Source organism: Epinephelus moara, chromosome 10 (genome assembly GCF_006386435.1).
Source record: "Epinephelus moara isolate mb chromosome 10, YSFRI_EMoa_1.0, whole genome shotgun sequence".
NCBI classification, from domain to species: Eukaryota; Metazoa; Chordata; class Actinopteri; order Perciformes; family Serranidae; genus Epinephelus; species Epinephelus moara.
In genome coordinates, this window is record NC_065515.1 from 13,739 (window position 1) to 40,937 (window position 27,199).

The 27,199-nt window shown below is 42.7% G+C and overlaps 1 protein-coding gene across 4 annotated transcripts; it reads right to left on the reverse strand.

Annotated features, from left to right (window-relative positions):
- Nucleotides 1-1,042: 1,042 nt before the first annotated feature.
- Nucleotides 1,043-27,199, reverse strand: oma1 (OMA1 zinc metallopeptidase). 4 transcript variants are annotated; one of them, XR_007570603.1, is made up of 11 exons: nucleotides 26,381-27,199; nucleotides 24,331-24,559; nucleotides 23,853-24,026; nucleotides 23,579-23,686; nucleotides 20,833-20,961; nucleotides 20,562-20,636; nucleotides 18,553-18,702; nucleotides 14,739-15,278; nucleotides 10,224-10,383; nucleotides 9,671-9,773; nucleotides 1,986-2,002 (listed from the first exon to the last, which is right to left on the reverse strand). XR_007570603.1 is itself a non-coding variant. In XM_050055148.1 (8 exons), the coding sequence occupies exons 1-8, from the start codon at nucleotides 26,746-26,748 to the stop codon at nucleotides 14,928-14,930; spliced, it is 1,584 nt and encodes a 527-aa protein (XP_049911105.1). In that variant the 5' UTR covers nucleotides 26,749-27,199; the 3' UTR covers nucleotides 12,243-14,927. The 4 variants fall into 4 exon arrangements, 1 of the variants encoding a protein (XP_049911105.1); XR_007570602.1 differs by lacking the exon at nucleotides 1,986-2,002 and having other exon boundaries at nucleotides 8,119-9,773; XR_007570604.1 differs by lacking the exons at nucleotides 9,671-9,773; nucleotides 10,224-10,383 and having other exon boundaries at nucleotides 1,043-2,002.

Consider the following 27,199-nt stretch of genomic DNA (forward strand, 5'->3'; position numbering starts at 1 on the left):
ATGCGACTGTTTAGAGTAGTCATGGCTGAATTTTTACCCGATTGAAAAATGGCAACAACAAAAATAAATGTCATAAAACCACTTGAATCATTATGCAAATATTAATGTAGTTGATCTACCAACAAGCCACTGCAAAATGTTGTTAGACATTATTAGTTTAATTACATGTAGTTCCCTCCACAACACTAGTTACCTTAAATGTACTAAGAGCATAAAACACTGTAGCATGTTTTAGTTAGATGAATAAACTTACTGACTGCAACTTGTGGGACATTTTAACCTGTAACATTTGAACATGTTTAGCCAGCATAATAAATTAGTTGCATGTCCTTAGTATCCTGGTTTCAAACACAGAGAGTCACTATCATCATTTAAGCATAAATAAAGCACAAATCTCACCTGTGGCTAACTCTCCAAGAAATATTAAGTTACATCTTCATCGTCGTTTCTGCCTCAAACTGGCTGCACAGCCGTGTCGGGCTCATCGTTGCTCCCTTGTGTTCAAAATAAAAAATGCATTTAAACTACGGATATCCGAAGATTCTTCAACAATGAACTGAACCATATCTTGTTCGCCATTTTACCGCGGACATAGCTGTGGTGCTAATCATAGCTGTAAGACACAGGTGGTGCAGACTGACTCACACAGGTGTTCCCACTTCCCTGATTAGACCTCCTCTCACGACTGTGTGGGTGTGTGCAGACACTCCCACTTGATTGACATGTCCCTCCCTCCTGATGCACCTGTCAGCAGTGGGACAACTCAGACACCTTTATCCTTAGTATTTGCTCATATCATAATCACTGTAAATTATGGACAGATATGGATTTAAATAATTTGCATATGATTACCTGAAAAGACCTTCATCTCTCTTGGCACACTGAGTTTGGTGCTCAGACAAGCTCTGCTAAACTTAACTGTGGTCTGATCAAAATGAAAACACCTGTGTATGTGTGCAGGGTTTATTATTATAAAGTTGATATATGCATGCATCAATAGATTTATTTAGTGGCAGTAAACATAAAGCAATAACAGACAGAGCTTTCTAGAAACATTTTCATTGGACGAACACTGTCTCAGACACATTTCACTATGTTGTTGAGGCGACTCAAGGCTCAACATTAATTTTTAAAATGGGTTGCCATTTTAGTCATCTTATATTTTGCGTATTTAAGATACTATGCGGTTATATGGCAGCTTAATAATCAAAATGTGACATAAAAAATGTTCCAAAGCTTTTTCACAGTATCCAAACAAAATTCTTTTTAGTTTGTGATCCAGCAGAATGGGTTTGTCATTTTTCAGAGCATGTGCATCCCCCTTTTTGACAAAATTATTTACACAAAAAAAAGATGCATAAACACAAACTGTGCATAAAAATTCACCAGACTCTCAAAATGTTCTGGCAGAGGACCCACAAATCCACTGTTTCATATGTGTCACCCTAAATGTTAAAACAAAACCTACGCCCTTGCGCGATGTTGACAATTTTGTAAGGATCTCCAGGCTGGTGGTATTAATCTTACGGATGGCAGTCGGCGGCAGTGCCAGCTCTTGCAGCCTCCACCTCATTATGTCGTTGAGCTGCCCACTTGTGTTGCTTCGAGCTGCAGTGGTTGTCCAGCCCTGTGGTTCTGCAGGATGGGCTACCTTGAATTAGTGAACTCGATGAGTCCCTTATCAAGGTGTGTGTTGTACATGCTTTGCAGTGTAATTTTCAGTCCAGCTCAAAGATGCTGGGATACTTGGCCTCCTGACAACAAATTTCCCTTTTGTTTTTTTGTTCAGGTTCATCTGGTTCTTTGTCAGTTGAAACAATCTGCACTTCACTAGCAAGGAGCACACCACAACAATATGTTGTTTAAATGTTTAAGTGTAATGCAGGAGGTGTTGAGGACTGGAGAGTGGATGTTAGTGGGTGTGGTAGTGGAGTGATGTCCTCTGTTTGGTCTGGGAGGATGTTCTGAAGATCGGGCAGAGGGAGACTCACACAGACGGTACCTAGAATGAGACATAGGAGAGGTATGCACCAGATTTAATAAGAGGCAGGCATATTCTGCTTTTCCACAGCAGAATATGCCTGCTCAAGCTGGAGTCGATCCCACCACACCAAACTGGTCGACACAGCCCTTAATGACACTTGCCGGATCATCACAGGATGCATAAAGTCAAGCCCTGTCCCATGCCTCTGTGCCCTAGCTGGCATTGCACCCCCTCACACCAGGCGATCCATCATCGCTCAAGATGAGCGGAGAGCACAGGAGGAAGACACAAGGCACCCCCTGCACGGACACACAGCACCCCCACCCAGACTGAAATCCAGATCCAGCTTCCTGCAAACAGTCACACCTCTCCAGACATCCAAGGAACCCGCAAGGACCAACATCTGGGAAGATGAATGGTTCAGACTCAACACCCGAGCCTAAGAATGGACAGAGAGAGGAATCACACTAACCGAATGCCTCGCCAGCGGGCACGACCTCCCATGGCCAACCTGGAAGACCCTCAACAGACTGCGTGTGGAGCAGGGGAGGTGCAAAGCACTGATGAAAGAATGGAAATATCACACAGAATACAAATGCAGCTGTGGAGCAGTACAGACCATGTCCCACCTACTGGAATGCGACAATACCCCCAGTGCAGCCCCCAAGACCTGGCCGAACCGACCCCATCAGCTGTGACCTGTGCTAGATACTGGCAAAATGACATTTGAGATTGCAAAGGACTCGAAGAAGAATAAGAGGAGATGAGGGGAGAAGGGAAGAGAGGATGAAGGAATGTTGGTAGGGATGAGGTAGGGAGGGTGATGGATGAAGGGAAGGAAAGGGAGGCTGGGTCAAGAAATCTCAGACAAACAGAGCACGATGGGTTGACCAGGTATACATAGGATTGGCAGGTAATCAGAGGTGTGGTTGAGGCGTGGCCCTGCTCCTGAACCTAAGTTAACAAATTAACTTCATATAAGTTTATGATGTCGATGGGTTAGTCAAACTATTCTCCCCACAGTCAAACAACTTCATTTGCTTCACCATTGTCCTTAGAACAGTTGCCTCTGTGCTAACATGAGTAAATGCACTAGTGCACATGCAGCGTTGTCTGGTTGGGGGTGTATGTGTTGTTGTTTGTTATGCGTGTTCTTTATTGCTAAAAAGTGGTTGCCCCTGATGACAACCAAATGCTACAAGTGGTTGCCAATTTCTCATAATGGTTGGCAATGGCAAACATTACCGTAGTGCCCTGCTGCTGAGGCAAGGAGGTTAAAAAGAGAATCCACAGCTCCATACTGCATCGTATCAGTGGGGTCCAACACATGCACAGTGAAATGTGGTCTGCACCTGCCGAAAGGCTCAATAGCTGGCGCGCTATCATAGAACATGGAGATGAGTGATTCACCTGCTGAGGGTTCCACAGTCAGCCTTGGATTGAAATATAATTGAGATGAAAATTAAAGATATGGATGAGAATAGGTCCTCAAAAGAAGACCTCAAACAAGTGCTTCGTATATGAAAACGTTCTATTGTGTATTGGCCACCATCCATCCAAGCGCACCCAAAAAGCACCTGAGCCAACACCATCCCTTTGTTTCTAGTGCCGTCTGCTGTAACCCTTCAACATCACAGCTCTAGTTACATCTCACATGTGTAAAACCCCACAGAGAGCATGTCCTAGCTTTCATTTCATAGCCTTGTACTAATATAGCAAGAAGCCCTTTCTTTCAGACCAGGATGAAGGCTATTTAGTATACGGTGCTTTCATGAGTTTTCGAGAGGCTTTGAAATCTGACATCTCAGGGTCAGCTGCTCAGTGAAAAATCTTTTTTTACTGCAGTCATACAGCGTATATACATGAATGAAATCAAACCTTTTCATAAGCTAATTAAGAGGTCTGGATGATATCAGTGTTAAGGGTGTTCTTCTAAAGTGGAAGCCATCAAAACACACCTACTGTGCCTGCCAGCTGTACAGTGCTTTTGGTCTGAATGTCCAATCAGGTCTGTCACAGTTTGTTGAATTTAGCACAGACAGTGTTTTGGTGTGATTTCTTCCTCTCCATGTTGTCTTGTTGCATTCACAGGGATCACAGAGGAGTTGAGAGGAAGAATATAATGCACTGCTGCACTGACGGACGAAGAGAAGGATTAAAAAAAGGTTTGTGTTGGTTTCTGTCCTGTTTACACCAGTAGAACACATATCTTACCTCACAGCTGGAACAACATGTTCTAAAAGGGGTTAAAACCAAATGTAAAATACAATGTCTTTATAAGAGGCACATGTTTCTCACAACATGTATTTAAACTTAAATTTTCAGTGTCAGTTTTATATTTTATTGTCATCACCGACCTTTAATCTGACTTTGTCACCACCTGTCCTTAAGTAAACCGTACCGTTGCATGCTGCTCATTTTCCTCATGGGACCATAAAAAGATACTTGTTCACTATCTTAATACGCTTACCCCGAGTTGTGACTTGATGTATGCACTCAAACACTGAAAGCTACCGGTGTCAAAGCAGCTGAGGAAGACTGATTTAAACCGTTTCATCTCATCTCATTTCCACATCCTCTAGTCCCCCTCTGCTTCTGCAATCTTCCTCCTCTCTTTCCCTTCATTAGATTGCACCCTCTCCTTGTTGAAAGACGGGGAAGAACGCTGGTTATTCAAATTCAAATCAACACTGACAGAGAAGCAGATGTAAAAAGAGAGAGAGGGGTAAAGAGAGCTACAAAGCTTGTACCTGACGTTGTTAGTATTAATGTGATTCCACTGCGAGGGTTGGGGATCGATGCAGTCAGATGAGGGACTGTGTTAACATCCTAATCTCTAATAGCATCAGAGCAGCCAGACTATAAAAACCTCTACCAGTTCAACCATGAACACACACGCTCGCACGGGCACAGATCGAGATGATAAGACAGACGGGGAAGACACGAGGAGCCATTAGAGGAAGACCCGTATTGCGTGTTGAAAGAGAATACCCAGATAGCCTCGATGACCCTGTGCGAGACAGTTCCTTCACTGCTTTTCACACAACAGACAGAACAGATCCGAGGAAAACCACCGACCAAAGACCGTGTAAAAAATACCAGATTTATAAATCATTTTCAACTAGAAATTGGAGATCAATTTTCATTTTGGTTGTGTTCATTTTTTAGCTCTCTGTGATAGATATGTTAAGCTTCACCGAGCAAAGCATGGCTCTCTCAGGCTATTACTGTGTGTACTGTGACCAACGCAGACAACTCGGTCTCACTCCAGGTCGTCGAAATCCAGCACTTGGGCAGTGACTTACATCAGACACTGACGAAAAAAGCTGTCCTTTAACATCGGCAAGATAAGCGGCAGGTCGACGTTATAGTTTACCGGCACTCGGCGGCATCAGGGGGAAATACAGTAGGAAAAGAAGTGTAGTTTTTTAATCTACAAAACTCGTTCAGGGTATCCGAGGATAACAACTAGCCGGAATGGCAACTCGCGCAAGACTAGCTGATGGCTAGTGGTGGTGCTAGTTCTCGAGTCTCGCGCAAGTTGTTGTAAACACAGCACGCCTGTAGGGCAGGCTAACTGACCACAGTGAGAAATGATGCTATAAAAGTGGAATAAATTATGTCTTTTCAAGTCAGTTTTGCATGCCGCGGCTTCAGGGCACTTAGATTACGTCAGACGAGCCATTCTGACGTTTTTGCAATGCATTAGCAGAGTTTTATTACATTTTCAAAATGTGGGTTCCGTCCACTTCAAGTGTAGCTGTTATTCCAGCTAGCTGTTATCCTCTGATACCCCGAACGAGTTTTGTGGATTAAAAAACTACACTGGACTTCTTGTCGGCATGAGGGTCAGTAAGTACTGTCTGTATTTTCATTCTAAAGTGGCCATTTCCTTTAAGGTGGCAAAAGTCTGAGTAGGGTGGGCGGGAGTGGGGGTGGATGGGTCCAACAAACACAGACTTTCACCAAGCAGTGTATGCGTCCCATATGATTATGCGGACAAACCCTGTTATTTTTAGTTGTTGGAGGAAAAAAAAAGTCCATTTGCCCTGTCGTAGTAATGTAGTGCTTTTATTTTGAAAGAGACTGTATGTCTATGTACATTTCCTGTAAAAATGGAAGTGTATTTTGAAAGAAGACAACGCATGTAATGGGCTGAACTTGACACAGTGTCTCAGAACATCAACAACCAACACACCCAAGGTCGTATCTGGGTCCATGACCAAACGTCGATATGTGACGAGGTCAGAGTGAGAGTGTGTTGATGCAGACATTAGCTCACACATCAGCTTAAAATAAAGGGACAGTTCACCCCAAAATAAAAAATACATATTTTCTGTCTTACCTGTAGTGCTGTTTATCAGGCTAGATTGTTTTGGTGTGAGTTGCCGAGTGTTGGAGATATCGGCCCTCACAAATATAATGGAACTAGATGGCACTGACCCAGTTGAAAACATTCCACAGATCATCACTGAAGGGACCCTTAAATTCGTTCCACAACACTTAGAGTCCCCTGTTAGCTTTTATCAGTGACCTCACTATGGTTCCTGATGCTGACAGGGATCCCTTGGTGGAGCCCACTGGAGGTGGAGAGAGGGTTTTTTACTGTTGTTCCTCACGGTCCTTCTGTGTGCTTCTTCCATCTCACCTGTTCTTTATTATTACTATCACTCTGTACTCAACAACATCGTGTGCATGGATCAAGGAATTATCTGGTGTAATTAATCACAGCTACTGCAGGCTTACTTAATGGTCCTTTGACTACACTTCATGCCTCGTTTTATTTATTTTCATTTTAGTTAATAGTTTTATCCAACTTTATTTTTTTTAATCTCTTTTTAATTAAAAAAAAAAATCCTATTTATTTATTTTATGTGTGTGTGCGTGTGACCATATCCAGCATGGGCTTTTGGGAGGGGGATGGGTGGTGGGTTTCACATTCTTCTGTTTTCTGGTTGTTGTTGTTTTCTGCCACAGACACTTTATTAGACTCTGTACTGCTGTATTGACTTGTTCATGTCTGCAGAAAAGTCAATAAAAAGATTTGGAGAAAAAAAAGGAAATATTCCACAGACCTTGTTGTGAGCAGTTTCATGGAGGAACTATTTCCTACTACACCCATCAATCATATCACCGTGCAGGAAGAAGCAGGTATCTACTGCTGGCTCACCTTGCACCACTGAGCGAGCTAACGTTACAGCTCAGCCGAGGAGGACGTCATTAATGTTTACAACTTGCGCTGTCACATGCAGGAGCCTCTTGTCCATGAGTCGATGCACGCTCCCCGCTGTTGGCAGGAAGAAATCAGTTCCTATATTAAAGTGGTAGGTGGATTGTCTTGGGTAACCGGGTCATGATTTCTTGGAAGAGACAGAAGTATTTAAATGTATTTTGTTGCCACTTTGAGCGCCAGAAGCAGCACAGAGTGCCATCTATTTCTACTATATTGTAGAGAGGCCAGACATCTCTACAAAAGACATTTCCAACACTCTGCAACTCACATCAAAACAATCTAGACTGACAGAGAGCACTATAGGTAAAAGGAAAGATGTATTTTTGATTTCGGGGTGAACTCTCCCTTTAAAGCTGCACTATGCAGGGTTTTAAGGTAGAAAAAAGGACTGCGATCAGCTTACTTAGATCCCACTATAGACTGCACCAGAGAAGAACAACCCCAGCCTTTCTGAGCGCCCCAGTTTTGCCCTATTTGCTAAAAATACATTTTTTGGCAGGTTTGTTCAGCGGGGAATCTTCTCAGTGTACAGGAAGTGACAAATTGAAACTTAGGAACAAAAGATTAAATTGTTACTTGCAGAAAAACACGGACCAAACAGTGAGAGATGAAAATTTAGGACAGCCATTTGCCAGTTGTGTCAAAAAACAAAGAATTAAGATTTTACGTTTATGCTAATCGTACTAAATAATTAAATAATAATACTACATTATATTTATAGGCGCCTTTCACGACACTCACCTTAGAGGCAAAGATAGAGAAAATAACAGCAGATTAAAAAAGTCAATGAGATAAGATAAAGTAACATAAAAAAATAATAAAATAATAATAATAAAATAAAATAATATAACAAATATTAAGCAAAACAAGTCAGCAAATAAAATTCTGTGTATATAGTGGATGTGTGCGGCTATATGGATGGGAGTCGTACTGAATAGGCTATTTGAAAGAGATGAGTTTTGAGGCGGGGTTTGAAAGTGGAGAGAGAGTTGATGCTTCAAATGTCCACTGGGAGGGAGTTTCAGAGGCGGGGGGCAGAGCGGCTGGAGGCTCTAGACGTCACGGTGGTCAGGCGGGCTGTCGGAACAGTGAGGTGGACGGAGGAGGAAGACCTGAGAGTGTGGATGTGCAAGAGTTTGGCACATGACAATGAACTAAGGTTTAAAGGTATACTATGCAGGTACTGTCAGTTACTGTATGTGAACTGTATCTCCAGTGAAAATGACAGCTAACTCCAGATTCACTCTCGTTCACTGTATTTGTTTTTTCAGCGCTGTGTCCGCAATTTTCGTAGCTTCCTCTTTTTTAAAGATATTTTTTGGGGCATTTTTAGCTTTTAATTGATAGGACAGACAAGTGTGAAGGGGGGAGAGAGGGAGGGAGTGACATGCATCAAAGGGCCACAGGCTGGAGTCGAACCCGGGCCGCTGCTGCAACAGCCTTGTACATGGGGCGCCTGCTCTACCACTAAGCCACCGACACCCTGTAGCTTCCTCTTAAATGCGTGACGCTTATGGTCTGGCACCTGGTTGTTACCTTTTTGTAAAGTCCCAATCTCATCTGAGCGCTGGATGGTCTTGGAACATAGCAAAATAAGAGGAGAATAAGAAAATACAGGTCTGTGCAGATAAATTCACTGCCACAAACTTCTACTGCGCCATAAGTGATGATCGAGAGGGATTTCTCTGTATGAGTCTAAACATTGTTTCTGAAAGACAATCCTGCATGGTGTACCTTTAACTGCAGCTCAGGCTACTTCTGTCCAATGCCACATCAGCTAAAAGAGTTTTTCCATTGTCCTCTGGCCTGTATGAAAAGCTTTTTGCTAATCAAAGTTAGACAAAAAGCAATCTTTATTTTTCCACGGGCCCCATTGCTTCAAAACATTCCAAATCTAATTTTACTCATTAGTAAGCCTCTGGAGTGCTTCCGTCTCATCCTGCAGACACAACCTCTGAGACTTGCATGTGTGCATGTGTGAGACAGCGTCTTTAATTACCCAGGTAACACAGCCAGATGCTCCATCACTCTGGCAATGGCAGTGATTAAAAGCAGTAAAATATTCATTTCAATCAGACACCCACATGCCACATGTATAATTAATGCACAGCGGAAGGACACAGCAACTTTTACCACAACCACACACACATTTCCATCACCATATTCCCTCTACACGCCGCAGCCAGCTGCTGCATGTGTGTAGATGTGTGTGTGTGTCAGGGTGGATCCAAGAAATGGAACTGCGGATGAGCCACTTCGAGCAACACTCCACAGGGAGGTCAGAGGGCAGCCAGACTGTATTCTGGGACATCATTCAGCCACCTACACAGCAGATGTGTTGGGTTGCTCTCGCACTGCCCTGACTCTCTCTGGGATTGTTTTTGTTGGGGGAAACAGCATCTCGAGTTTGCCGTCTAGCGTGCATTCAGCTTTCTCTGTTGTGGGTGTGCTACCTTTTCTTCTCCTTCTTCTACTTTTCAACGCTGCTCTGCTTGTCAATATCTTGAAATACCTGCGAGCGGTTTTGTCAGAGGTCTCAGAAGCAGTCTGATGTCTCTAGTGGGCGGAAAAATATACAAACACAAAACAATCTGAGACTTGAGGTGCATTTACAGACATAAAGTAGACACCTGATTCCTAGCTCACTTCGTGGAACAGATCTCATGCGCCCAAGGCTATGCATGCGAACACAGAGAACCCACATGGAATGGAAGGACTTTCCCATCCAGTATTTTTATTAAAATATGTTAAAAATCAAATGTTTGATTTAAATGTAAATAACACCAAGAAGATGCTCTTTTTCACACACCTGAAATAAATCTTTTTCTGTCAACCCCCATGGTTCCACTTTGTCTACTTTCTATTTCTGTCCTTTCAATCCCTCTGACTGCTGTCTCTTTGTTTTCCTTGATTAAGCCCTCTGTTGCAGTATTGTTTAGACTCCAGCAGTAGGCTACAATTACTCAGCGCAGTGTGTGTGTATTGTATCACGCTCATTACAATTACCTCTGGGTGTGAGTGTGTCATCTGTTGCCTGCTCATGTTCCAATTTCTCTCTGAGTGGTGAGGGAGTTGCATCCAGATGCTTCAGCGTGCATACACAACAATGTGACCAGGAAGTGGGAAGTCTCCATTAAAATGAATGAAAACTGTGGATCCAAATATCCTTAAAAAAAAAAGGTTGAATCTGTGTGACCAGGAAGAGCAACACATTAAGTCATCTCAGCTTTAGTTTCCGCTTGTCTCCTGCAGCAGGAAGCACGGAGGTCCATGCTCAAAAGGAAACTTTACACAGAGATATCACGAGATTGATCTCGTATTCAAGATGCAAGAACTTGTAACAGTTGGCAGGCATTACAAAAGCACTGCGGTGAAGCTGACTGATGGGAATTCTGGTAGCTTTCATTTGATTACGACTGGCTTGGTGTAATCTCATCTACAAGATTTCCAAACTGTACGTCTGTGTGATCAGCTGTGAGAGGCCAGCGAGGAGTTTCCCCAGGAGCCCGGCATCAATAAGTAACTGCTACTACTGTTTCAACCACACACACGCACACGTATGAACATTTCACAGGACTCAGTCTACATCTCCTCTTATCTTTTCCTCACTGTGTGACTGGTTGGTGTGAGAAAGGGAGAGCTTTGATTCCTTTTACTCTCACACACATTCAAACCAGGGGCGCAGCGTCAGGAGAGGCAAACTCGGCAAATGTTTGGGGTCCTCCCCTAAAAATTTGGCACAAAGGGGCCCCTAATGTCCACTCATATTGGAACATTTTGCAACTATAACCCCCCTTAAACCTCTCATTTAGACACTATACTGTGCACCGCCACTGTCCCGAAACCCCCTCTGAGTAGGGCCCCTTGTAGCTACTGTATGACAGCTGGATACTGTTGGTTAGGACAGTCAGCTAGCTACCTATAGCGAACATACACACAATGGTAGGTGTAACCATCAGCATGATGAAAAGGGACCTTGATGGGCTTCTTTCCCAGGGGCCCCTCAGAGTCTAGAATCACCACTGATTTTTTGTCGAAGATTGAGTATAGCGTTAGTTCAGGCAGGACACAGTGTCAAGCTCAGCTCACATCCCAGCTACATCAGCTGATCTCAAGCAGCCCAATCAACTGATGGATCAGCTGATTGATGGAAGGGAGCCAGCTGATAGATCACATGATTCCTTTCTATGCAACCAATTGGTAAATCTCATTCATGGCACCCTATTTAAACTGATCTGGCCTGCCTACTGTTGCTGCTTCCTCTGCAAGCTGCTTTGCAACCTGCCTCCACCCCAGCTCCTCCTTTTCATGCTGTGTCTGACTTATCAATGTCATTTCTGTTTGTCACTGATGCTGCTCTGTTCTGTTCCCGGGGGGTCTTTGCTGCTGCTCTCCCTGCCTCAGGCTTTCCATGTAGGCGCATGGAAGGGCAGAGAGGTTTGCTCTCTCTGCTTCAGGCTTTCTGTGTAGGCCTGAGGAAAGGCAGAGAGGCCCCAGAACAGAGCCATACCACCAAATAATATACTGCAAATGGAAATAAAGGTTTATTTGACTTGAGTGGTTCTCACTGAATTATCAATTTTCGATTCAATTCGATTCTGAATATCTGAAACGGTTTCAATTGTCATTTTCCGCAGTATTGCTACAACAATACCAGCTCTCTCTCATATTTAATGTTAACTAGTTACTTTGCTGTTCTCCGCTACTAACCAAGAAGGGAAAAGTTGTCATTGTTGAGATATAGCCTTGTTATATTTCTTCATTCAATTATTATCCATAGCCGCTTATCCCATTCAGGGTCACGGGGGTTTGGAGCTTACCCAGGTGACACTGGGTGAAAGGCAGGGTTCACCCTGGACAGGTCACCAGACTATCACAGGGCTGACACATAGATACAGACAACCATTCACACTCACATTCACACCTACAATTTAAAGTCACCAATTAACCTAACCTGCCAACCTGCTATCTATAGACTGTGGGAGGAAGCTGCAGGGCACAGAGAAAACCAACGCTGAGAACATGCAAGATCAAGGTCGAGGTCAAATTTATTTATATAGCATATTTAAAAGCAACCAGACCAAAGTTCTTCACAAGCATAAAAGAATCTAACAAAATACAGAAACACAGGGCAAACAAACAAAAACAATATGTGGAGTCAAGACGTCACCTCAAAGCTCTGACAGGTGTGTGGATGTGTAAAAGCTCACATAAATAAGGAGGTACCGTGCCATTTAAAACCTTAAAAACAAGCAATAAAATCTTAAAATCTTAAAATCAAACTCCAAACTCCGTACAGAAGAACCCCAGCTAGAGTGCAGGTTTGAACCCATCCACTCTTGCTGCAAGGCAACAGTGCTGCATCACTGAGCACGTTTACATGCGCACAATAATCAGATAACTGGGAATAATCAGGTAATGGTAATAATCCAATTTGACGCGTTTACATGCACTTCAATAATGTGATAATCAGAAAAACCTGGTTTACATGATTCAGTCCTTCAGTTGGATTTCTCCCCAAGTACATGACATAAAAGTCAAACTTCCTGTTACAGTAGGTACTCATATCCCTGAAAAACCTTGAAAAGTACGCAAGTCATATATTTGCAGAATAAAGCACTCATCATGCTGACAGCTTATATTCTTACAGTACTGTTTGTTTTTATCATTAACAAATACATGTGAGAGCATTCTAATGTGTAGTTTATCAATGTGGAGCCAATTTTACATACTTTGGGTAGATTCGGAGTAAAAGTACTGCAAAGTGCAATATACAAGTGTATTGTATATAAACTTGTCACACAAAGTGCATAACATATAAGTAAGATAAAATAAAAGTGACAATTTAAACACTGAGAATATAAAAATATATTATTTTATGTAAAATCTTTATCTGAAAGGAAACAAAAGCTGTCAGATTAACGTAGTGGAGTAGAAAGTACAATATTTCCCTCTAAAATGTAGTGGAGTGGGAGTATAAAATAGCAAAACCCGAAAGAAACCAGATTAAAGGGTATACATGCACCGAATAATCTGACTATTGGGGAAAAAGCTAGGTGTGTTTATCTGATTTCTCATAATCAGATAATGGCTTTTATCTGATAAAGCCTATCGGATTATGCTGTTTACATGACCACTTGAATAATCAGGTAACTCCAGAAATCAGATAATGATCGGTTTATTAGTGTGCATGTAAACGCGCTCACTGTGCCAACCCTATTTTATAATAGTAGTTTGACTTGTATGCCCTCAGTGTCAATTTTGACATTGGTTTTGGTATTGAATATTGATATAGTTCAAAGAATTATTGCCGTTTTCACCCAGTATCGTGACAACACTAGTAAATATTACATTGTGTTTCCATAATCCTCATTTCTACTGTATATAAATAAATGTCTATCTTTGATTTACTTGGATTTCAGGGGATCTTGCAGTGGAGAGAAAAAAAGCCAAAATAACATTTATTTTCTTCTATTTATTTTTTTTGCTTGCCACTTGTAAACAGAGCATGTTCCTGCTGAGTTATTGATATGCAAAAGATAATATTCCCTCGGCACTTTTTTGTGCAAACCCTATCACCGGCCACTTATTCTAATAGACTCTAATATAGACCTACCCTGCTTGCAGTAAAACAAAGCTTCCACAGCACATGTAAGGAGTGCGGTCTGGTGTATTGTAAGCCGATACAGACCCTGAACCTAAAATGCATGACACAAATAAAATAATCTATCCCGTATGAAAACACAGTAGTACTTTTTTGATTTCACAGTTTAACCAAGTGTGCTACTTTGTTTCAGCACAAACACAGAAAAGATTACCGAGATATGAACCATAACTGCCCTCCTCTCTACATTGTGCGACTGCTCCCGCAGGCTGTTGTTGCAAATAAGAATGTTTTCTCAGTCAACTTGCCTTGTTAAATAAGATTTTACAAAATCCCATGAAAGATTTCTCAAAGCTTGACGGTGGATATTGGCATTCCAGCGTAGAAGGCTGTGTTTTAAAACCTGCAAACAACCCGGCATAAATTTACACCATTAAGTCCCTCGGGGTGGAGAATGCATAAAGTGCTGTGTGTGTGGCATGAGAATGCAGTAGTCATAATTAGAATGTAGATGTCCTCGGCCTGCCATGGACGAAGCCGCCGACATGCACACGCAAAGTGCTTACTCTCGTCTGTTGCCGTGTGTCGATGAATAATGCACATATTAATCCGGCGATGTATGGAAGCTTTGCTAAGATTCGTTCAGCACTTCCCTGTTCGAGGTTGTCTAATTAATGTGGCATCTTTGTAGCCACTAGGCATGAATAACATTCTCTGAAGCTCAGTCAGCAGGGTGTTGCAGTAGAGGGAAAGGTTAGGAGGGGCCTTGATTTTTTTCTCTTTTTCTATTATTTTTTTTGCTGACTTTTTCCACCAATTTTCTCCAAAGCCACTTATTTTCACAGCACCACCCCCGGCTCCACCCTCTATTGTGCTGGCAACCACAAGAAGTGTGTAATGAAAAGAAAAGGACTGACCCTCGGTCTCTGTGCTGGTAGGTTTAAACTTTACTCCTCTGCCACCTGTGCACCCAGGGCCTCTGAAATTTAATAGACAATAAGCAGCAGTAAATAGTTTGATAAATATGCCAGCTGACCTATATATCAATCATTCACTCATCTAAAAAGCCAGTCTATGAAAAACTTTGTGAAGATTTAACGCCCCTGTCAGCTGGTGTTCTGCACCACAGGCTGGGATCCTTCCCCCTCAGCAGGAGCAGGGACAGACGCTATAGCTAACTCTGAAGCCACAGATGGGACTGGGCCTTTAATTTCTTGATCCACCTTTGGGGAAGGAGGAGGGGCGGTTTCAGCGAGCAGAGCTGCAGGCAGTCCAGTGGAAAGTGAGGCCGGGCTGTGGGGCAGGTGGGGCAGGTGGGGCTTGTGTACCCCTTCTGGCCCTCCTCTCCCCTGGTGCTTAGCGTTTTCCAGCAACACACGGACACTCTTGGAGAAGACTGCACGAGGGTCAGTGGGTGATAGAGCAGGGCAGACACAGCTCTCCCTCAGCTCCAGAGCCTGGACAGAGACAGAGTGAGGAACAGACATTAAGCTACACTCACAGCTAAATGTATAGTGACTTATCGTAACTTCAGACAAGAAGTTTGTTGATAATAAGTACAAAGATGGATTGATAAGCCCGATGAGAAATGCCTTTGTTTGTGTCGTGGTGAGTCATTTGTTGTTTTTGTTTGCAGTGTAGCAGAACAAGAAAGTTACTCGTTCTTTTTAATTTGTGATAGGTAGATAGGATATTTCATCAAAACACTGCTGTGATCTGAAATGAATGCGACACGAAGAAGACGAGGAGAATGTGAAGGCCCAAAGACAAACAGAGACAAACAAACACAACAAAGACACTGAGATCAACTGATGTGCAGAGCTGAAGACACAGAAACAAAACGGGACACCACAGAAATAATCAACAAGAGTCTGCACCCGCGCCACTGTGGCAGCTCTGTGAGGCTGCACTAAAGCACTGTGGTGTTAAGGCTAAATGCTAACACATCTGGGTTTAACACACTTGTTTTTAAACTATGGTACATGAACCAATGGTGGTACGAGGAGAAATTTGCAAAATATTTACAAAAAATTGAAAAATAATTCAAATAATTATAAGGCTACCAAATTACTGCATTTTAAAAGAAAATTCTGAAACTATAAGATCCCTGAAATATAATTCAAAATAGGTTTTACCTTCCCTGTAATATTTTTGTTTCAATATCAGCTTGCTATGTAGTCCATAATTAGTTACGAGCTAAGCTGTGATGGCAAGTTAGTAAGCAGAGGTCAAATTAATGGTTCCATGGTTCCAAAATAAAACTACTTGGAAGAAAAGCACAGATCAGAAGGAGGATTTTTCAAGCAGCTGAGCTCAAAGTGCCAGTAGCTAATCAGTGGTAATGAAGTCTCTATTGCATGTGATGAGGGGCTGACCCTTACGGTGTATGAGAGCTACCCCTTTGTCCATATCTGGATAGGACAGGCCTACGCTACTATATTTAACGCTGGTCATAATGATGGTACTTGGAGAGCCTACAATTTACTACGGTGATATATGGTTTGATTTGTTAGCACGCTACCATTTGCTGATATGAATTCAACTCCAACTACAGCTCAGGACGAGGGGCATTCCAATAGTTTCGCAGGTATTTAGTCATAAACCAAAGTATTGGACAAACTGAACTTTTGACACCTTTTGATGGCAGCACTAGAGGGAAATTTAGGGGATCACCAAAGTCAGGATTCATCCTCAGGGGAACATAAATATCTGTGCAAAATTCCATCTCAATCTGTCCAGTGGTTGTTGAGATATTTCAGTCTGGACCAAAGTGGTGTATGGCTACAGGCTGCATGGCTAGCTCGGCTGATACGGCAAAAATATTACAACACGATGCAACCTCTCTTCTTTAAAGGTCCCATACTGTAGAAAGTCAGATTTACATGTCTGTTTTTATTATAAAGCAGGTATAGGTGCTGTGTAAATACTGGCAAAGTATCAGAATGCTCAACCCACAGAGAAAAACACAGCCTCTATTCAGAAACTGTGCCTTTAAACAAGCCATCGCGACTACTGTGAAGGTGTGATGTCACAACTACACTATATAGAGATAGAAACCGCTGCTACAGTGCTGTTACAGTAACGCCCTGGCTGCAATGACAGTACAGAGACGCCAAGAGTGTGGCTGTGGAACACCTGCAAACACTGACCAATCAGAGCAGACTGGGCTTTGGGGAGGAGGACTTAAAGAGACAGGCATTAAAACAGAGCGTTTCAGACAGAGTGAACACAGGTATATTCAGTATGAGAGAAATAACATTTATTTAGAACATTACAGCATGTAAATATGTTTTAGTAGAAGCCCAAAATACAAGTATGAACTTGAAAACAAGCTTAATATGGGATCTTTAAATCTGTCACATATAGGTAGGATGAGCAAAGCTGGTAGGAACCAACGACAAGCACTTCCCAGCAGTTAGAGACACTCTGTCTGTCTCACACTCCCCCACACACATCAAACTCATTAATCTCTCACTTAGACTCACCTACAAGACTCATACATACATGCAATTGGCTTCCCACTCAACAGGCTCTCCCTCTCATGCCACCAGTGGACTTAATGCGCTTTGCTTAAGGATGATGAGCGCACTAGTGGAGGCGGAGTGCCCTCAGAAGAGTCGGGTTAAGTAGCTTGATGCTGTCACCTCTCGCAAGGTTAAAAACATCACATTATGCGCCACTTTCACCCGACTGAGCTCAGCTGTTAACTGGCTCGTATGTGCCGCCATGCTGGATCGAACAGTTTGGTGTGAGGAGGGTTTATATCAGAGTGTTTTCTCAGCGCACACACAGTGCAGGCCGATGAATCCCCAAACAACAGTCTTCATCACTTCACTGCCTGTGGCTGCAGCCTGGCCTCGACAACGGCTGCTGCTAGAGGTCAGTCTACCACACAGGGATATGATATGTTGCACAGGCACAATTATAACACACTCACACATAGAACATGTACACACACACACAACGACACAGGCACCTGATGGACAATTAGTGGTTTACCCATCTGTTCATCTTTCGTGCTCGGAGCATCTGACGGCGTACCAGCAGTCCAACTCACGCTCAAGGTTAAATTTACCTCTGCCTAATGCTTTGTACATCTCTCTCTCTCTCTCTCTGCCTCAGACACACACACAGACACACATGTCAGATGTAATGATTGTGGATGCTGATGCTTTCCATAGTAGTTGCTGTCTTAACCGCTTGTTGATTTCCTTCTAGCCTTAAGACACCATTGATTGTCTTGCCACAGTGCCGGCACAGTGTGTGAGCCTGTGAGATCGAGCTGCTACCGTGGGGCTGTTTCCTTTCAGGTCCTGAACTCAAAGCCTCAAAGACATTTAGCTAAGCAGGCATCCAGGCCCCTGTGTGGCAAAATGTTTTTCCTGTCTTCCTAAAACCTTGCATCTTTTCCTCTCCTCCCCGCATCTCTGCTTCCTCTCTGCCCTCCTCGCCACATGTCTGCAGGTGGATATACATCTCTCCAGACGCTTCATTAGTTCCATTAAGACTCCTTCCAACAGCTCTGAAAGCTACACCGTTTCTCCTAAACAACAGACAGGTGTAGTGCTCTCTCCTCACACAGGGATCAAGGAGTCTTTTACTTAAGACAAACACATGAATCAGAGCAGCAGGAATGTGTTTACTTATATAATTGAGGTAAAAAGAAACTTAAGACCTACTCATGCTGTTCTTTGAACTGAGTGGGGGAAGCATTACTGTGTGTGTCTGTACCTGTGGTACGAGGCGGTCCAGCTGAGTGAATCTGTTCCTGTGCGACGGGTGTGTGGACAGCCACTCGGGGAAGGTGGGCTCTCCTGTCAGCTGGTCTCTGATTTCCATTTGCCGCCAGAATACGGGTCCTGCTCGCACATCTGCACACGCCTGGGAAGGACACACACACAGACACACACAGACACACACATCGTGGCATCCCTCTGTCTTGTGCTGGGATGAAAATCCTTACTGACATATCAACTGAGTTTAGTTTGACAACAGTGCCCCCTAGTGTCCCGCAGACATATTACAAGATATGACAGCTACATTAGAGAGCTATGATTTTGCAATGTGAAAACACTGATTACTAGGAGTAAGAGGGTTTTAAGCTATTCCTTAATCATGACCCCTAAAAGGCATCAATGGTCTTTAGTGATGCCATATTACATAAAAGGTATAAAGTCAGGGAACTTAAAAACATGGTCAAAGTTGAAACACTAGTCCTTTGCATGGGTCACCCTCCAAAAATACTGGATCCTTTATTGTGCATAATCCAACTCAATAGCATCTTTCATTGGACACCCCTTATTTAAACCCCACACTTCTAGGCTTTCTGTAAAAGCAATTAACTTGAAAGCCCAAGCCGAGATAACCCTGACGTCATCTGGCCAAGACACTAAAAGCAAGCCAAAACCAGGCAGCAAAATAGGCGAAATTTGGAAATATTTTTTAAACTTTGGAAATATCCTCCAGAGCCACAGAATATATTATACAACTGTTTTCTCTGGCTGTGTAGTACTCCTCGTGACAAGTAAGCTGAACTGAATGTGCAAACTCTGTAGTTTTTCTTTAAAAGGACAGTTGACTCCATAATCAAAAATTAGGGATGCACCGAATATTCGGTAACCAAATATATTCGGCCGAATATTGCAAAAAAACACACATTCGGTATTCGGTGGAATAAGTGAAAAGCAAGGCCGAATAATAGCGCCGTGTTTTGATAACGCAATCAAACGGAGTAAAATGTTGGCAGTGTGGCGATATTTTATTCCGTCCGTCACCGCACTCGCATTTGCGACTAAAAATAGTTTTGTGTGAGCAAAAGAAATCATTCAGCACGCTGTGTGAGTACAGATTTCAACCAGCAGCAGCAATACGGCGGCCATAGTGCTCCGCGGCACAAGATAAGACTTACCGGCGACGGAGAAGTCCGGCTCCAATAATGTCCTCTTCTTGGCGTCATGANCAATTTTGGTACCGTGACAACACTAATCTGGAGGGGGTTCATCTGCAAAAACTAAGGAAAAACTAAACAACGGTATTCGGTATTCGGCCAAACGTTTGATTTTATTCGGCTTTGGCTTCGGCCACAAATTTTCATTTCGGTGCATCCTATCAAAAATACATATTTTTGATATTATCAGTCTAGACTGTCTTGGTGTGAGTTGCTGAGTGTTGGAGATATCGATCATAGCGATGTCTGTCTGTTACTAAAGATAATCCACAGACCTTGTTGTAAGCAGTTTCATCTAGGAACTATTTTCTACACCCAACAACTGTATCACTGGGCAGGAGGAAGCGTGCATCTACTCACTGACAAAACGTTAGCTAACTCTGTTGTGCTAGGTGAGTTAGCAGTAGATGCACGCTTCCTTCTGTGCAGTGATGTGGCGGTGGGTGAAATTCGGTAGACAGAAAATAGTTCCCACATGAGACTGCTCACAACAAGGTCTGTGGATTAGCTTGAGTAACCGGGTCATGATTTCTGTAAAGACACATTGCTGTTGCGTTTTTCAAATGTTATTTTTTGGCGCTCTGAGTACCACAAGCCGAGTGCCATCTAGTTCAATTATATTACAAAGAGGCAAAACATCTGAATGGCCGATGCCGCAAACACTTGGCACTCACACCAAAACAGTCTATACTGACAAATAGCTCTACAGGGAAGAGGAAACGTATGTTTTTTTTTTTTTTAATTTTGGGGTGAACTGTCCCTTTAAGTAAGAACAAATTAGAGATGATGATACCTTAGCAGCCAGCTGCAATCCCACGTGATCGGCCTCTGCCTCCAGTTTCCTGCTGAAGGGACGGCTGAACATCAACTGAGGGAGAGACAAATGGTGTCTTGATACTTATTTCCCTTATTAAAGTCCAAGTATATTTCAGTGCTTGTCAGACAGACTTAAGGAGGTGTTGCATTGTCAGTGAACACTGTGTGCAAAGTGTGAATAATCACATTTTTCCTCAGGAAACTGTGTTGTACAGTGTATGTGGGCAACATTCTGGAATAGGTCTCACCTGGGAAAGCTTGTCCTGTACCCACTGTCCCAGCACAGCCAGACTGTCTCGAGGACACACAGCCCAGATGGCTGTCAGCAGAATAAGGGACAGGAGGTCTATGACATGAGACAGACTGGCCTGTTCTGCCTGGGGGAGGAGGGCAGAGGGACATGGGATGACAAGGAGGAGATGACAGAGGAGACAAAGAAGGAATGTAGAAAGTGAGGGATTGGGGTGAAAAAAAAGAAGAGAGTGGGATAAGGAGAGAATAATAGAGGTAAAAAGTTTTGGGAGGTGAACAAGGCAGCTGGAACATATTGATTGTTCCCATCTATTTTAGTGGAACTTTAACGCTGTAACAGATTTAGAGGTTTTAACAGCCAATCCAATAGAGCACACCTACTGGGTAATACCAAGCCCATCGATGCTCATTCCCTTCATCTAATTAAAATCTCCTTCAAGCATTTCCTCCGAGGACGTTTAAAGTCTTGAAATACACACAACTTCATTAGACACTTTTTTAGAACAAGAAGAATGGGCTTTTGTAGCCAGAGTAAAAACAGCCATCTGTGGAGAATTAATAAAGCACGACAGTGCCCTAGGTCGACAGGACTTTGGTCGTCATAGCGCAGACAGGATTAGTGAGTGTTCGGAGGTGATTGTCAGAGAGTCTTTATCACCGGCTGATGCAACAACACTGCAACTGGTGCCACTTCAGCCATTACTATACTGCTGCGATGGGGGGGGGGGGGGGCTGATGATGAATAGTCAGGAGATCTCGGTCTATAATGCACATACCTATAGGAGGTCCGGCAAATACATATTTTAAAAGCTTGTGTGGGAGAAACCTGGAAGACTTCCAGCTATAACTTCCATTCTGTGTGCCAAGGGCTTCGAAATGACTTAACTTTGTTCTTGAACATTATTTGCACTTTAAGTGTTTTCAGTGACTCATCCTCATGCACGGCGAGGTCTGCTACCATCAACTAAGCCTCTCTAATGTCAGCACACTGCACACAGGTTTCTGTAAACTGCAGCATGTCATCCTCCACAGAGCTAAACAGGTTGCCAAGTTTTCTGCATCAAACTCAGCAGTGCTGTCTTTGTGTGTTGTGCAATTTAAATAGTTTGATTCAGGGCTGGGCAATACATCAACATTACATCAATGTCATGATATGAGACTAGATACCTTCTTGGATTTTGGATACTGTAACATAGTGAGTGTTGTCTTCTCCTGGTTTTAAAGGCTACAATATCCCTACAATATCGTCTCAATATGGATAAATATAGTGATATTTGATTTTATCCATATCACCCAGCTCTAGTTTGACTCCCTCATATAACTGCAGCTTGCACTGAATGAATTAAAGAATGAATGCAGATGACGAGAGAGTTCTTTCTGTGAATAAATATGGAATAATTTCCTCCCTATTCCATAGCTGCAATAACAACTTTGGCCTGTCGCTATTGTTCCGTGAGGCAGTTGGAACAAAATGTCAACTAGTGGATTATTAATGTGTTTCAAGGTCATTATGGCAAATTCCTGAAATGATTTCATCTGTCAAAAAATAATGTCACTGACTCTAATGTAAAATTCACGTGATAATATGCAGTGTGGGTGCCCAGTAGCTCACCTGGTAGAGCGAGCACCTCTTGTACTAAAGTGTCCTTGCCACAGTGGCCTGGGTTTGATTTCAACGTGCAGCCCTTTGCTGCATGTCATCCCCTATCTCTTCCCTTTCACTCTTCAGCTGTCCTTTCAAATAAAGGCAAAAAAGCTAAAAAGAAATATTGTAAAAAAAAAAAAAATAATAATAATAATGATACGCAGCAGTGGGCGCAGTGCTGAAAATCTATACTTGAGTATATGTGCAATAACTCCCATAAAAAAATGACTCAAGTAAAAGTGAAAATCACCATTAAAGAAACTCACCCCAGCAAAGATTTAAAAAGTACCTGGTTGATAAATTACTCAAACTACATGCTACTTTCCATTTTAACGTTTTCCAGGGTGTGTGGGCCAGTGCAAAATAATAAAAGCATCTGTTGAATTTTTTAACAACTTAATAACACTAACCACTTTTTTTTTTTTTTAAGATTTTTTTTGGGGGGGGCATTTTTAGCCTTTATTTGACAGGACAGACAAGTGTGAAAGGGGGAGAGAGAGAGGGAGTGACATGCAGCAAAGGGCCACAGGCTGTAGGTGAACCCGGGCCGCTGCGGCAACAGCCTTGTACATGGGGCGCCTGCTCTACCACTAAGCCACCGACGCCCCAACACTAACCACTTTTAATGAGGATTAATAATTTTAAAAGCCCAACTGACTACTTGCTACTCTGTAAGTTAATGTCATTATCATAACATCAAAGATTAACATAAAAATGAACATACCTGTGGCTAACATTAGCTAGCTAACTACATTTCATCCACAGTCTGTGACACTGGGGTTCAGTGAGCTTGCAGATGTTATGAGTTGTCTTTTTTGGATTTTGGTACAAAAAGTGTAGAGAGATTGTCGCTGGAATCTGCCCCTTGTTCTGCGTTTTACTTCATCGTCATCACATTGTGGTCAAAAGACAGGTGAAGCTTCTTTTTCTCCCAGGGAGCTGGCAACTTGGCATCCACAGTAGAGGTGCTCGTGCCACGCCCCCTTGTAATGTGTTACTATCCACCCCTGATTATATGACGATACATGGTGATACAAGCAAGGGTAGAAACAGAAGCCACAGGAACAGTCACAGTCTGCAGAGGGTTGTGTACTTACAGAGTGACCCAGTAAAGCATGAGCCATCTCGTGTCCCAAGACAAAGGTGAGCTGATGAACATCTGCCACAGCTTCCAGCATCCCAGTGAAAATGAACACTTTCCCGTTCTACATAAAGGAAACTACAAATCAAATCGGAACCATATGGTGTTTGAAGACATTCTTTCAATGTGTACAAAAAATCCTCACATGATTTTAAGGATGCTATAATGTGATAATAAGACATAAAAGACGAAGAGAGGTGTAAGTGTGCGTCTGTCTTTGTTTTACTGACCGGGAGGACAAAGGCATTGACGTTGGGACCTTCCACCACGTGGACGCTCCAGGTGACTTCAGACACTTCAGGGATGTCTTGGTTTCTTTGCGCCAGGTGCTGCACAACCCGCTCCACCACCTGGTGCCGGGGGTCAGTGACTGGAACCAACTGCTCTGCAAAGTCCTCCATGTACTGACACACACACACACACACACACACACACACACACACACACACACACACACACACACACACACACTTAAGCATTTTAGGAATAATTTCATTTGCGTAATTTCTCCTCATATTAAATTTTTTCCCCCTTCATCCATTTACTAAATGACATTTTAATTGTCATCACCGTTTTCATTTCAATGAATCTTGTGTGAGCAAAAAGGATAGTTTGTAATCTTCTAAATCCCCTGTCCACACACACACACACACACACACACACACACACACACACACACACACACACTTGCTCCCGTCCTTCCCTCACCGCCGCTGAAGTCACAGCTGCCAGCTCCATGTAGTTCTCCCTGCTGAACACCAGGAGGCGGGTCCGTCCAGTCACCGGGGACTCATCCAGGTGGGTCAGGAGAAGGAGGACTACAATCACCATGGCAACGCATGCCCCCGCTGCCAGATGCCAGCGGTGCTGCCAGGCCCATTCGCGCATGAGCTCTCGGCGGTTGTCTGGTAGAGCCACCCACCACTTCCTTAAACTCCTGTGCATAAAGGAAGGCCACGAGGTCTGTGATATCTCTTTATGTAGCTCACCTCACTCTATATGTATATGGTTCATATCTATGGCTCACACAGCCTCATGCAGCACATTTGAAATCATATACTGCACTACAGTGGTGAAGACTGAGAAGAAAAGATAAATGTGCATGTCTGGGATTTATTAGAAAATGCTGTAAGACAAATCAGAAGCAAAAGTTCCAATACAAATGTAGGAATCCAGGCAGACCCACACACATCTCAAAGTAGGTCTGGCAGAGAAAATAGCATCATAACGCACATAAAATATGTTCACAACAACAGTCATTCTGTGTGTTTTCCCTGAGGAAACTGTCAAATATTAAAGTTGACAAAATAGGCCAAGACTTTTTTGAAATAGTAACTAAACAAATCAACTCTCTGTATTACAGGAAGTTCTATTATGGGGGAAAATGTTTCTGATTCAGTTCTCCAACTCATATAGAACCAATTAACGGTGCCTCACTGATTCGTGTGATGTTAAACCTTGTGTATGCCAAAGAATACTGATATAGTCAGTCTGCTTCAGTAATTAATTTTGATTTCAAATTAGTGTGATAAGTCACAGCAGATCAGACAAGACAGAATGAAACACAAAAGGCAAACAGCCATGGTTGACACGACAGGTCAAAACATGCATCGTACACACAACGCAAACACAACAAGAAAAAAAAGGGTGTGATCGAGCATGTGACCAACATACTGTAGATATGTTACGTTGATGTGCGTTGTGGAAAAATTATTCAATGTGAAAGTATCTGAAAATCACCACATATAATAATAATTGTACGATTATATGATTCATCCATGGTCAGGGTTTAAGCACTTTCAGCCTCAGAGTCCTTCACTGTCTGCATGCAGGCATGTGAGGACGCTCCAGAATATCTCAGGCTAAGAAAGAGCAGGATGAGGACCTGGTAGTTGTTTAGACTCCAGTGTTACAGACACATCTGTGTGATGTGTGAAATACACTATAAAAGGCTGAGTCATTGTTCTGTTACTTTAAGTTTTTCTATATGGCTGTGTCCATGCATCTTCTCTCCTCTGAGAGCATATTCAACTGTCTGTGACTCATTGAGTTCCTTATATTATTCATCAAAATAAAGATTGATCAACAGTACAAGTTTTTTCCCACATCACTGTGGGATGTGTGTATTAGAGAAGGAGTGGGTGGTCTGTTGTGTAGGGTTACAAGTGTGTAGTACATGTGAGTGTGACAGCAGTGGGGAGGAGCTGTTCAATAAAATAATTAATTAAACTATATAAATAACAAACAAACAAACAAAAAACACAAAGGACAACTGAAATAAGGAGTATGTAAGACTAAAAATAAATAAATAAAAGTCTGTAGATATACATATATTACGGTAATGAAAGAGGGATTTTTTAACAGTTAATTAAAATGAGTTAATTAACAAAACGTGCTTTGTACTTTATTTGTTATAATTAAATAATACTGTGCCTTAAGGCATTGAACACATTTCTCTGTACATGTGTAAAAAATGGATACAGCATAGTATCACCATATTTTTGTGTATCAACTTTTTTAATATGAATTATTAATACAAATTAAACTTAAGGTAGCCTGCTAGAATGATATTATACATTACTTTTTTGCTCCACTAGACATTTTGCTGCTGGACAAATAAATGACTGAAGTGAGGTGAACAATCTGAAAACTTTATCTGATTATTAGATGGAACAGATGTTGACAAAGTTTTCTTTCGGGCACATAATTTACAGCTGACAGAGGAGATTCCCACAAACAGCTCCAGTGTGTCTCCTACCTGCCCAGGATTATAGCCATGAGCTTCTGCAGAGGTTTGAGCACCATCCATATGAGAGGAGCAGGCAGGGCCCTCACAGGAGCTGAGGTGTGGAAGTGGTGTCCACACTGTGCCAGGACACGAGCGGAGTGCAGAGGTGAGGAGGTTTTGGGAGCAATCTGTAAACAAGCTGTCCTCCCATTGCTACAGAAGAGGAGAGGCGGTGCAGATGGAGTGGCTCTAAAGTGTCTGTAACAGCTGATCTGTGAGGACGCCTTTTTCACAGGGTTTCCAGCAGCTTGTTTGCAAACTTGGACTTTTTGTGTCAGATGTGTGGAGAGAGAAAAGACGCGGTTGCTCCTTAAAAGATTTACGCAAAGGAAGATCATGGCGCCTGCTAGTAGAGAAACACTTCCTGATTCACTCTTGTATAGTTTCCTTGAGCTCTTTTGCACCTACTAACGTTACAAACACGCCGCCGCGTAATATCTGAGAGGGTCGCAGTTCCTCATCTTAATGTACAAATGACTGTCATAGTACATTAACGTAACTTTTTATAAAACTTCACCTCGTTAATTTCATACCGGTTAGTTCCTAACTGTCCGCAGCTCTCAATGTCACTGCTAACTTACCGATGGACGCTAACTCCGAGTAACCTTGGTTACCACGACTGTCCAACATCCGTACGAATAAAATGTCCGCGCCTGTCCCAAAACTTTGTTTTATAAAACCTTAACACGTCGAGTTAATACATAGTTTCCTTGCGACGCGAGACGTCAGTACTCTTCATAACAGAATGAACGGAGCTGTGGTTGTTTGGGCTCCTGCCTCCATAATGAT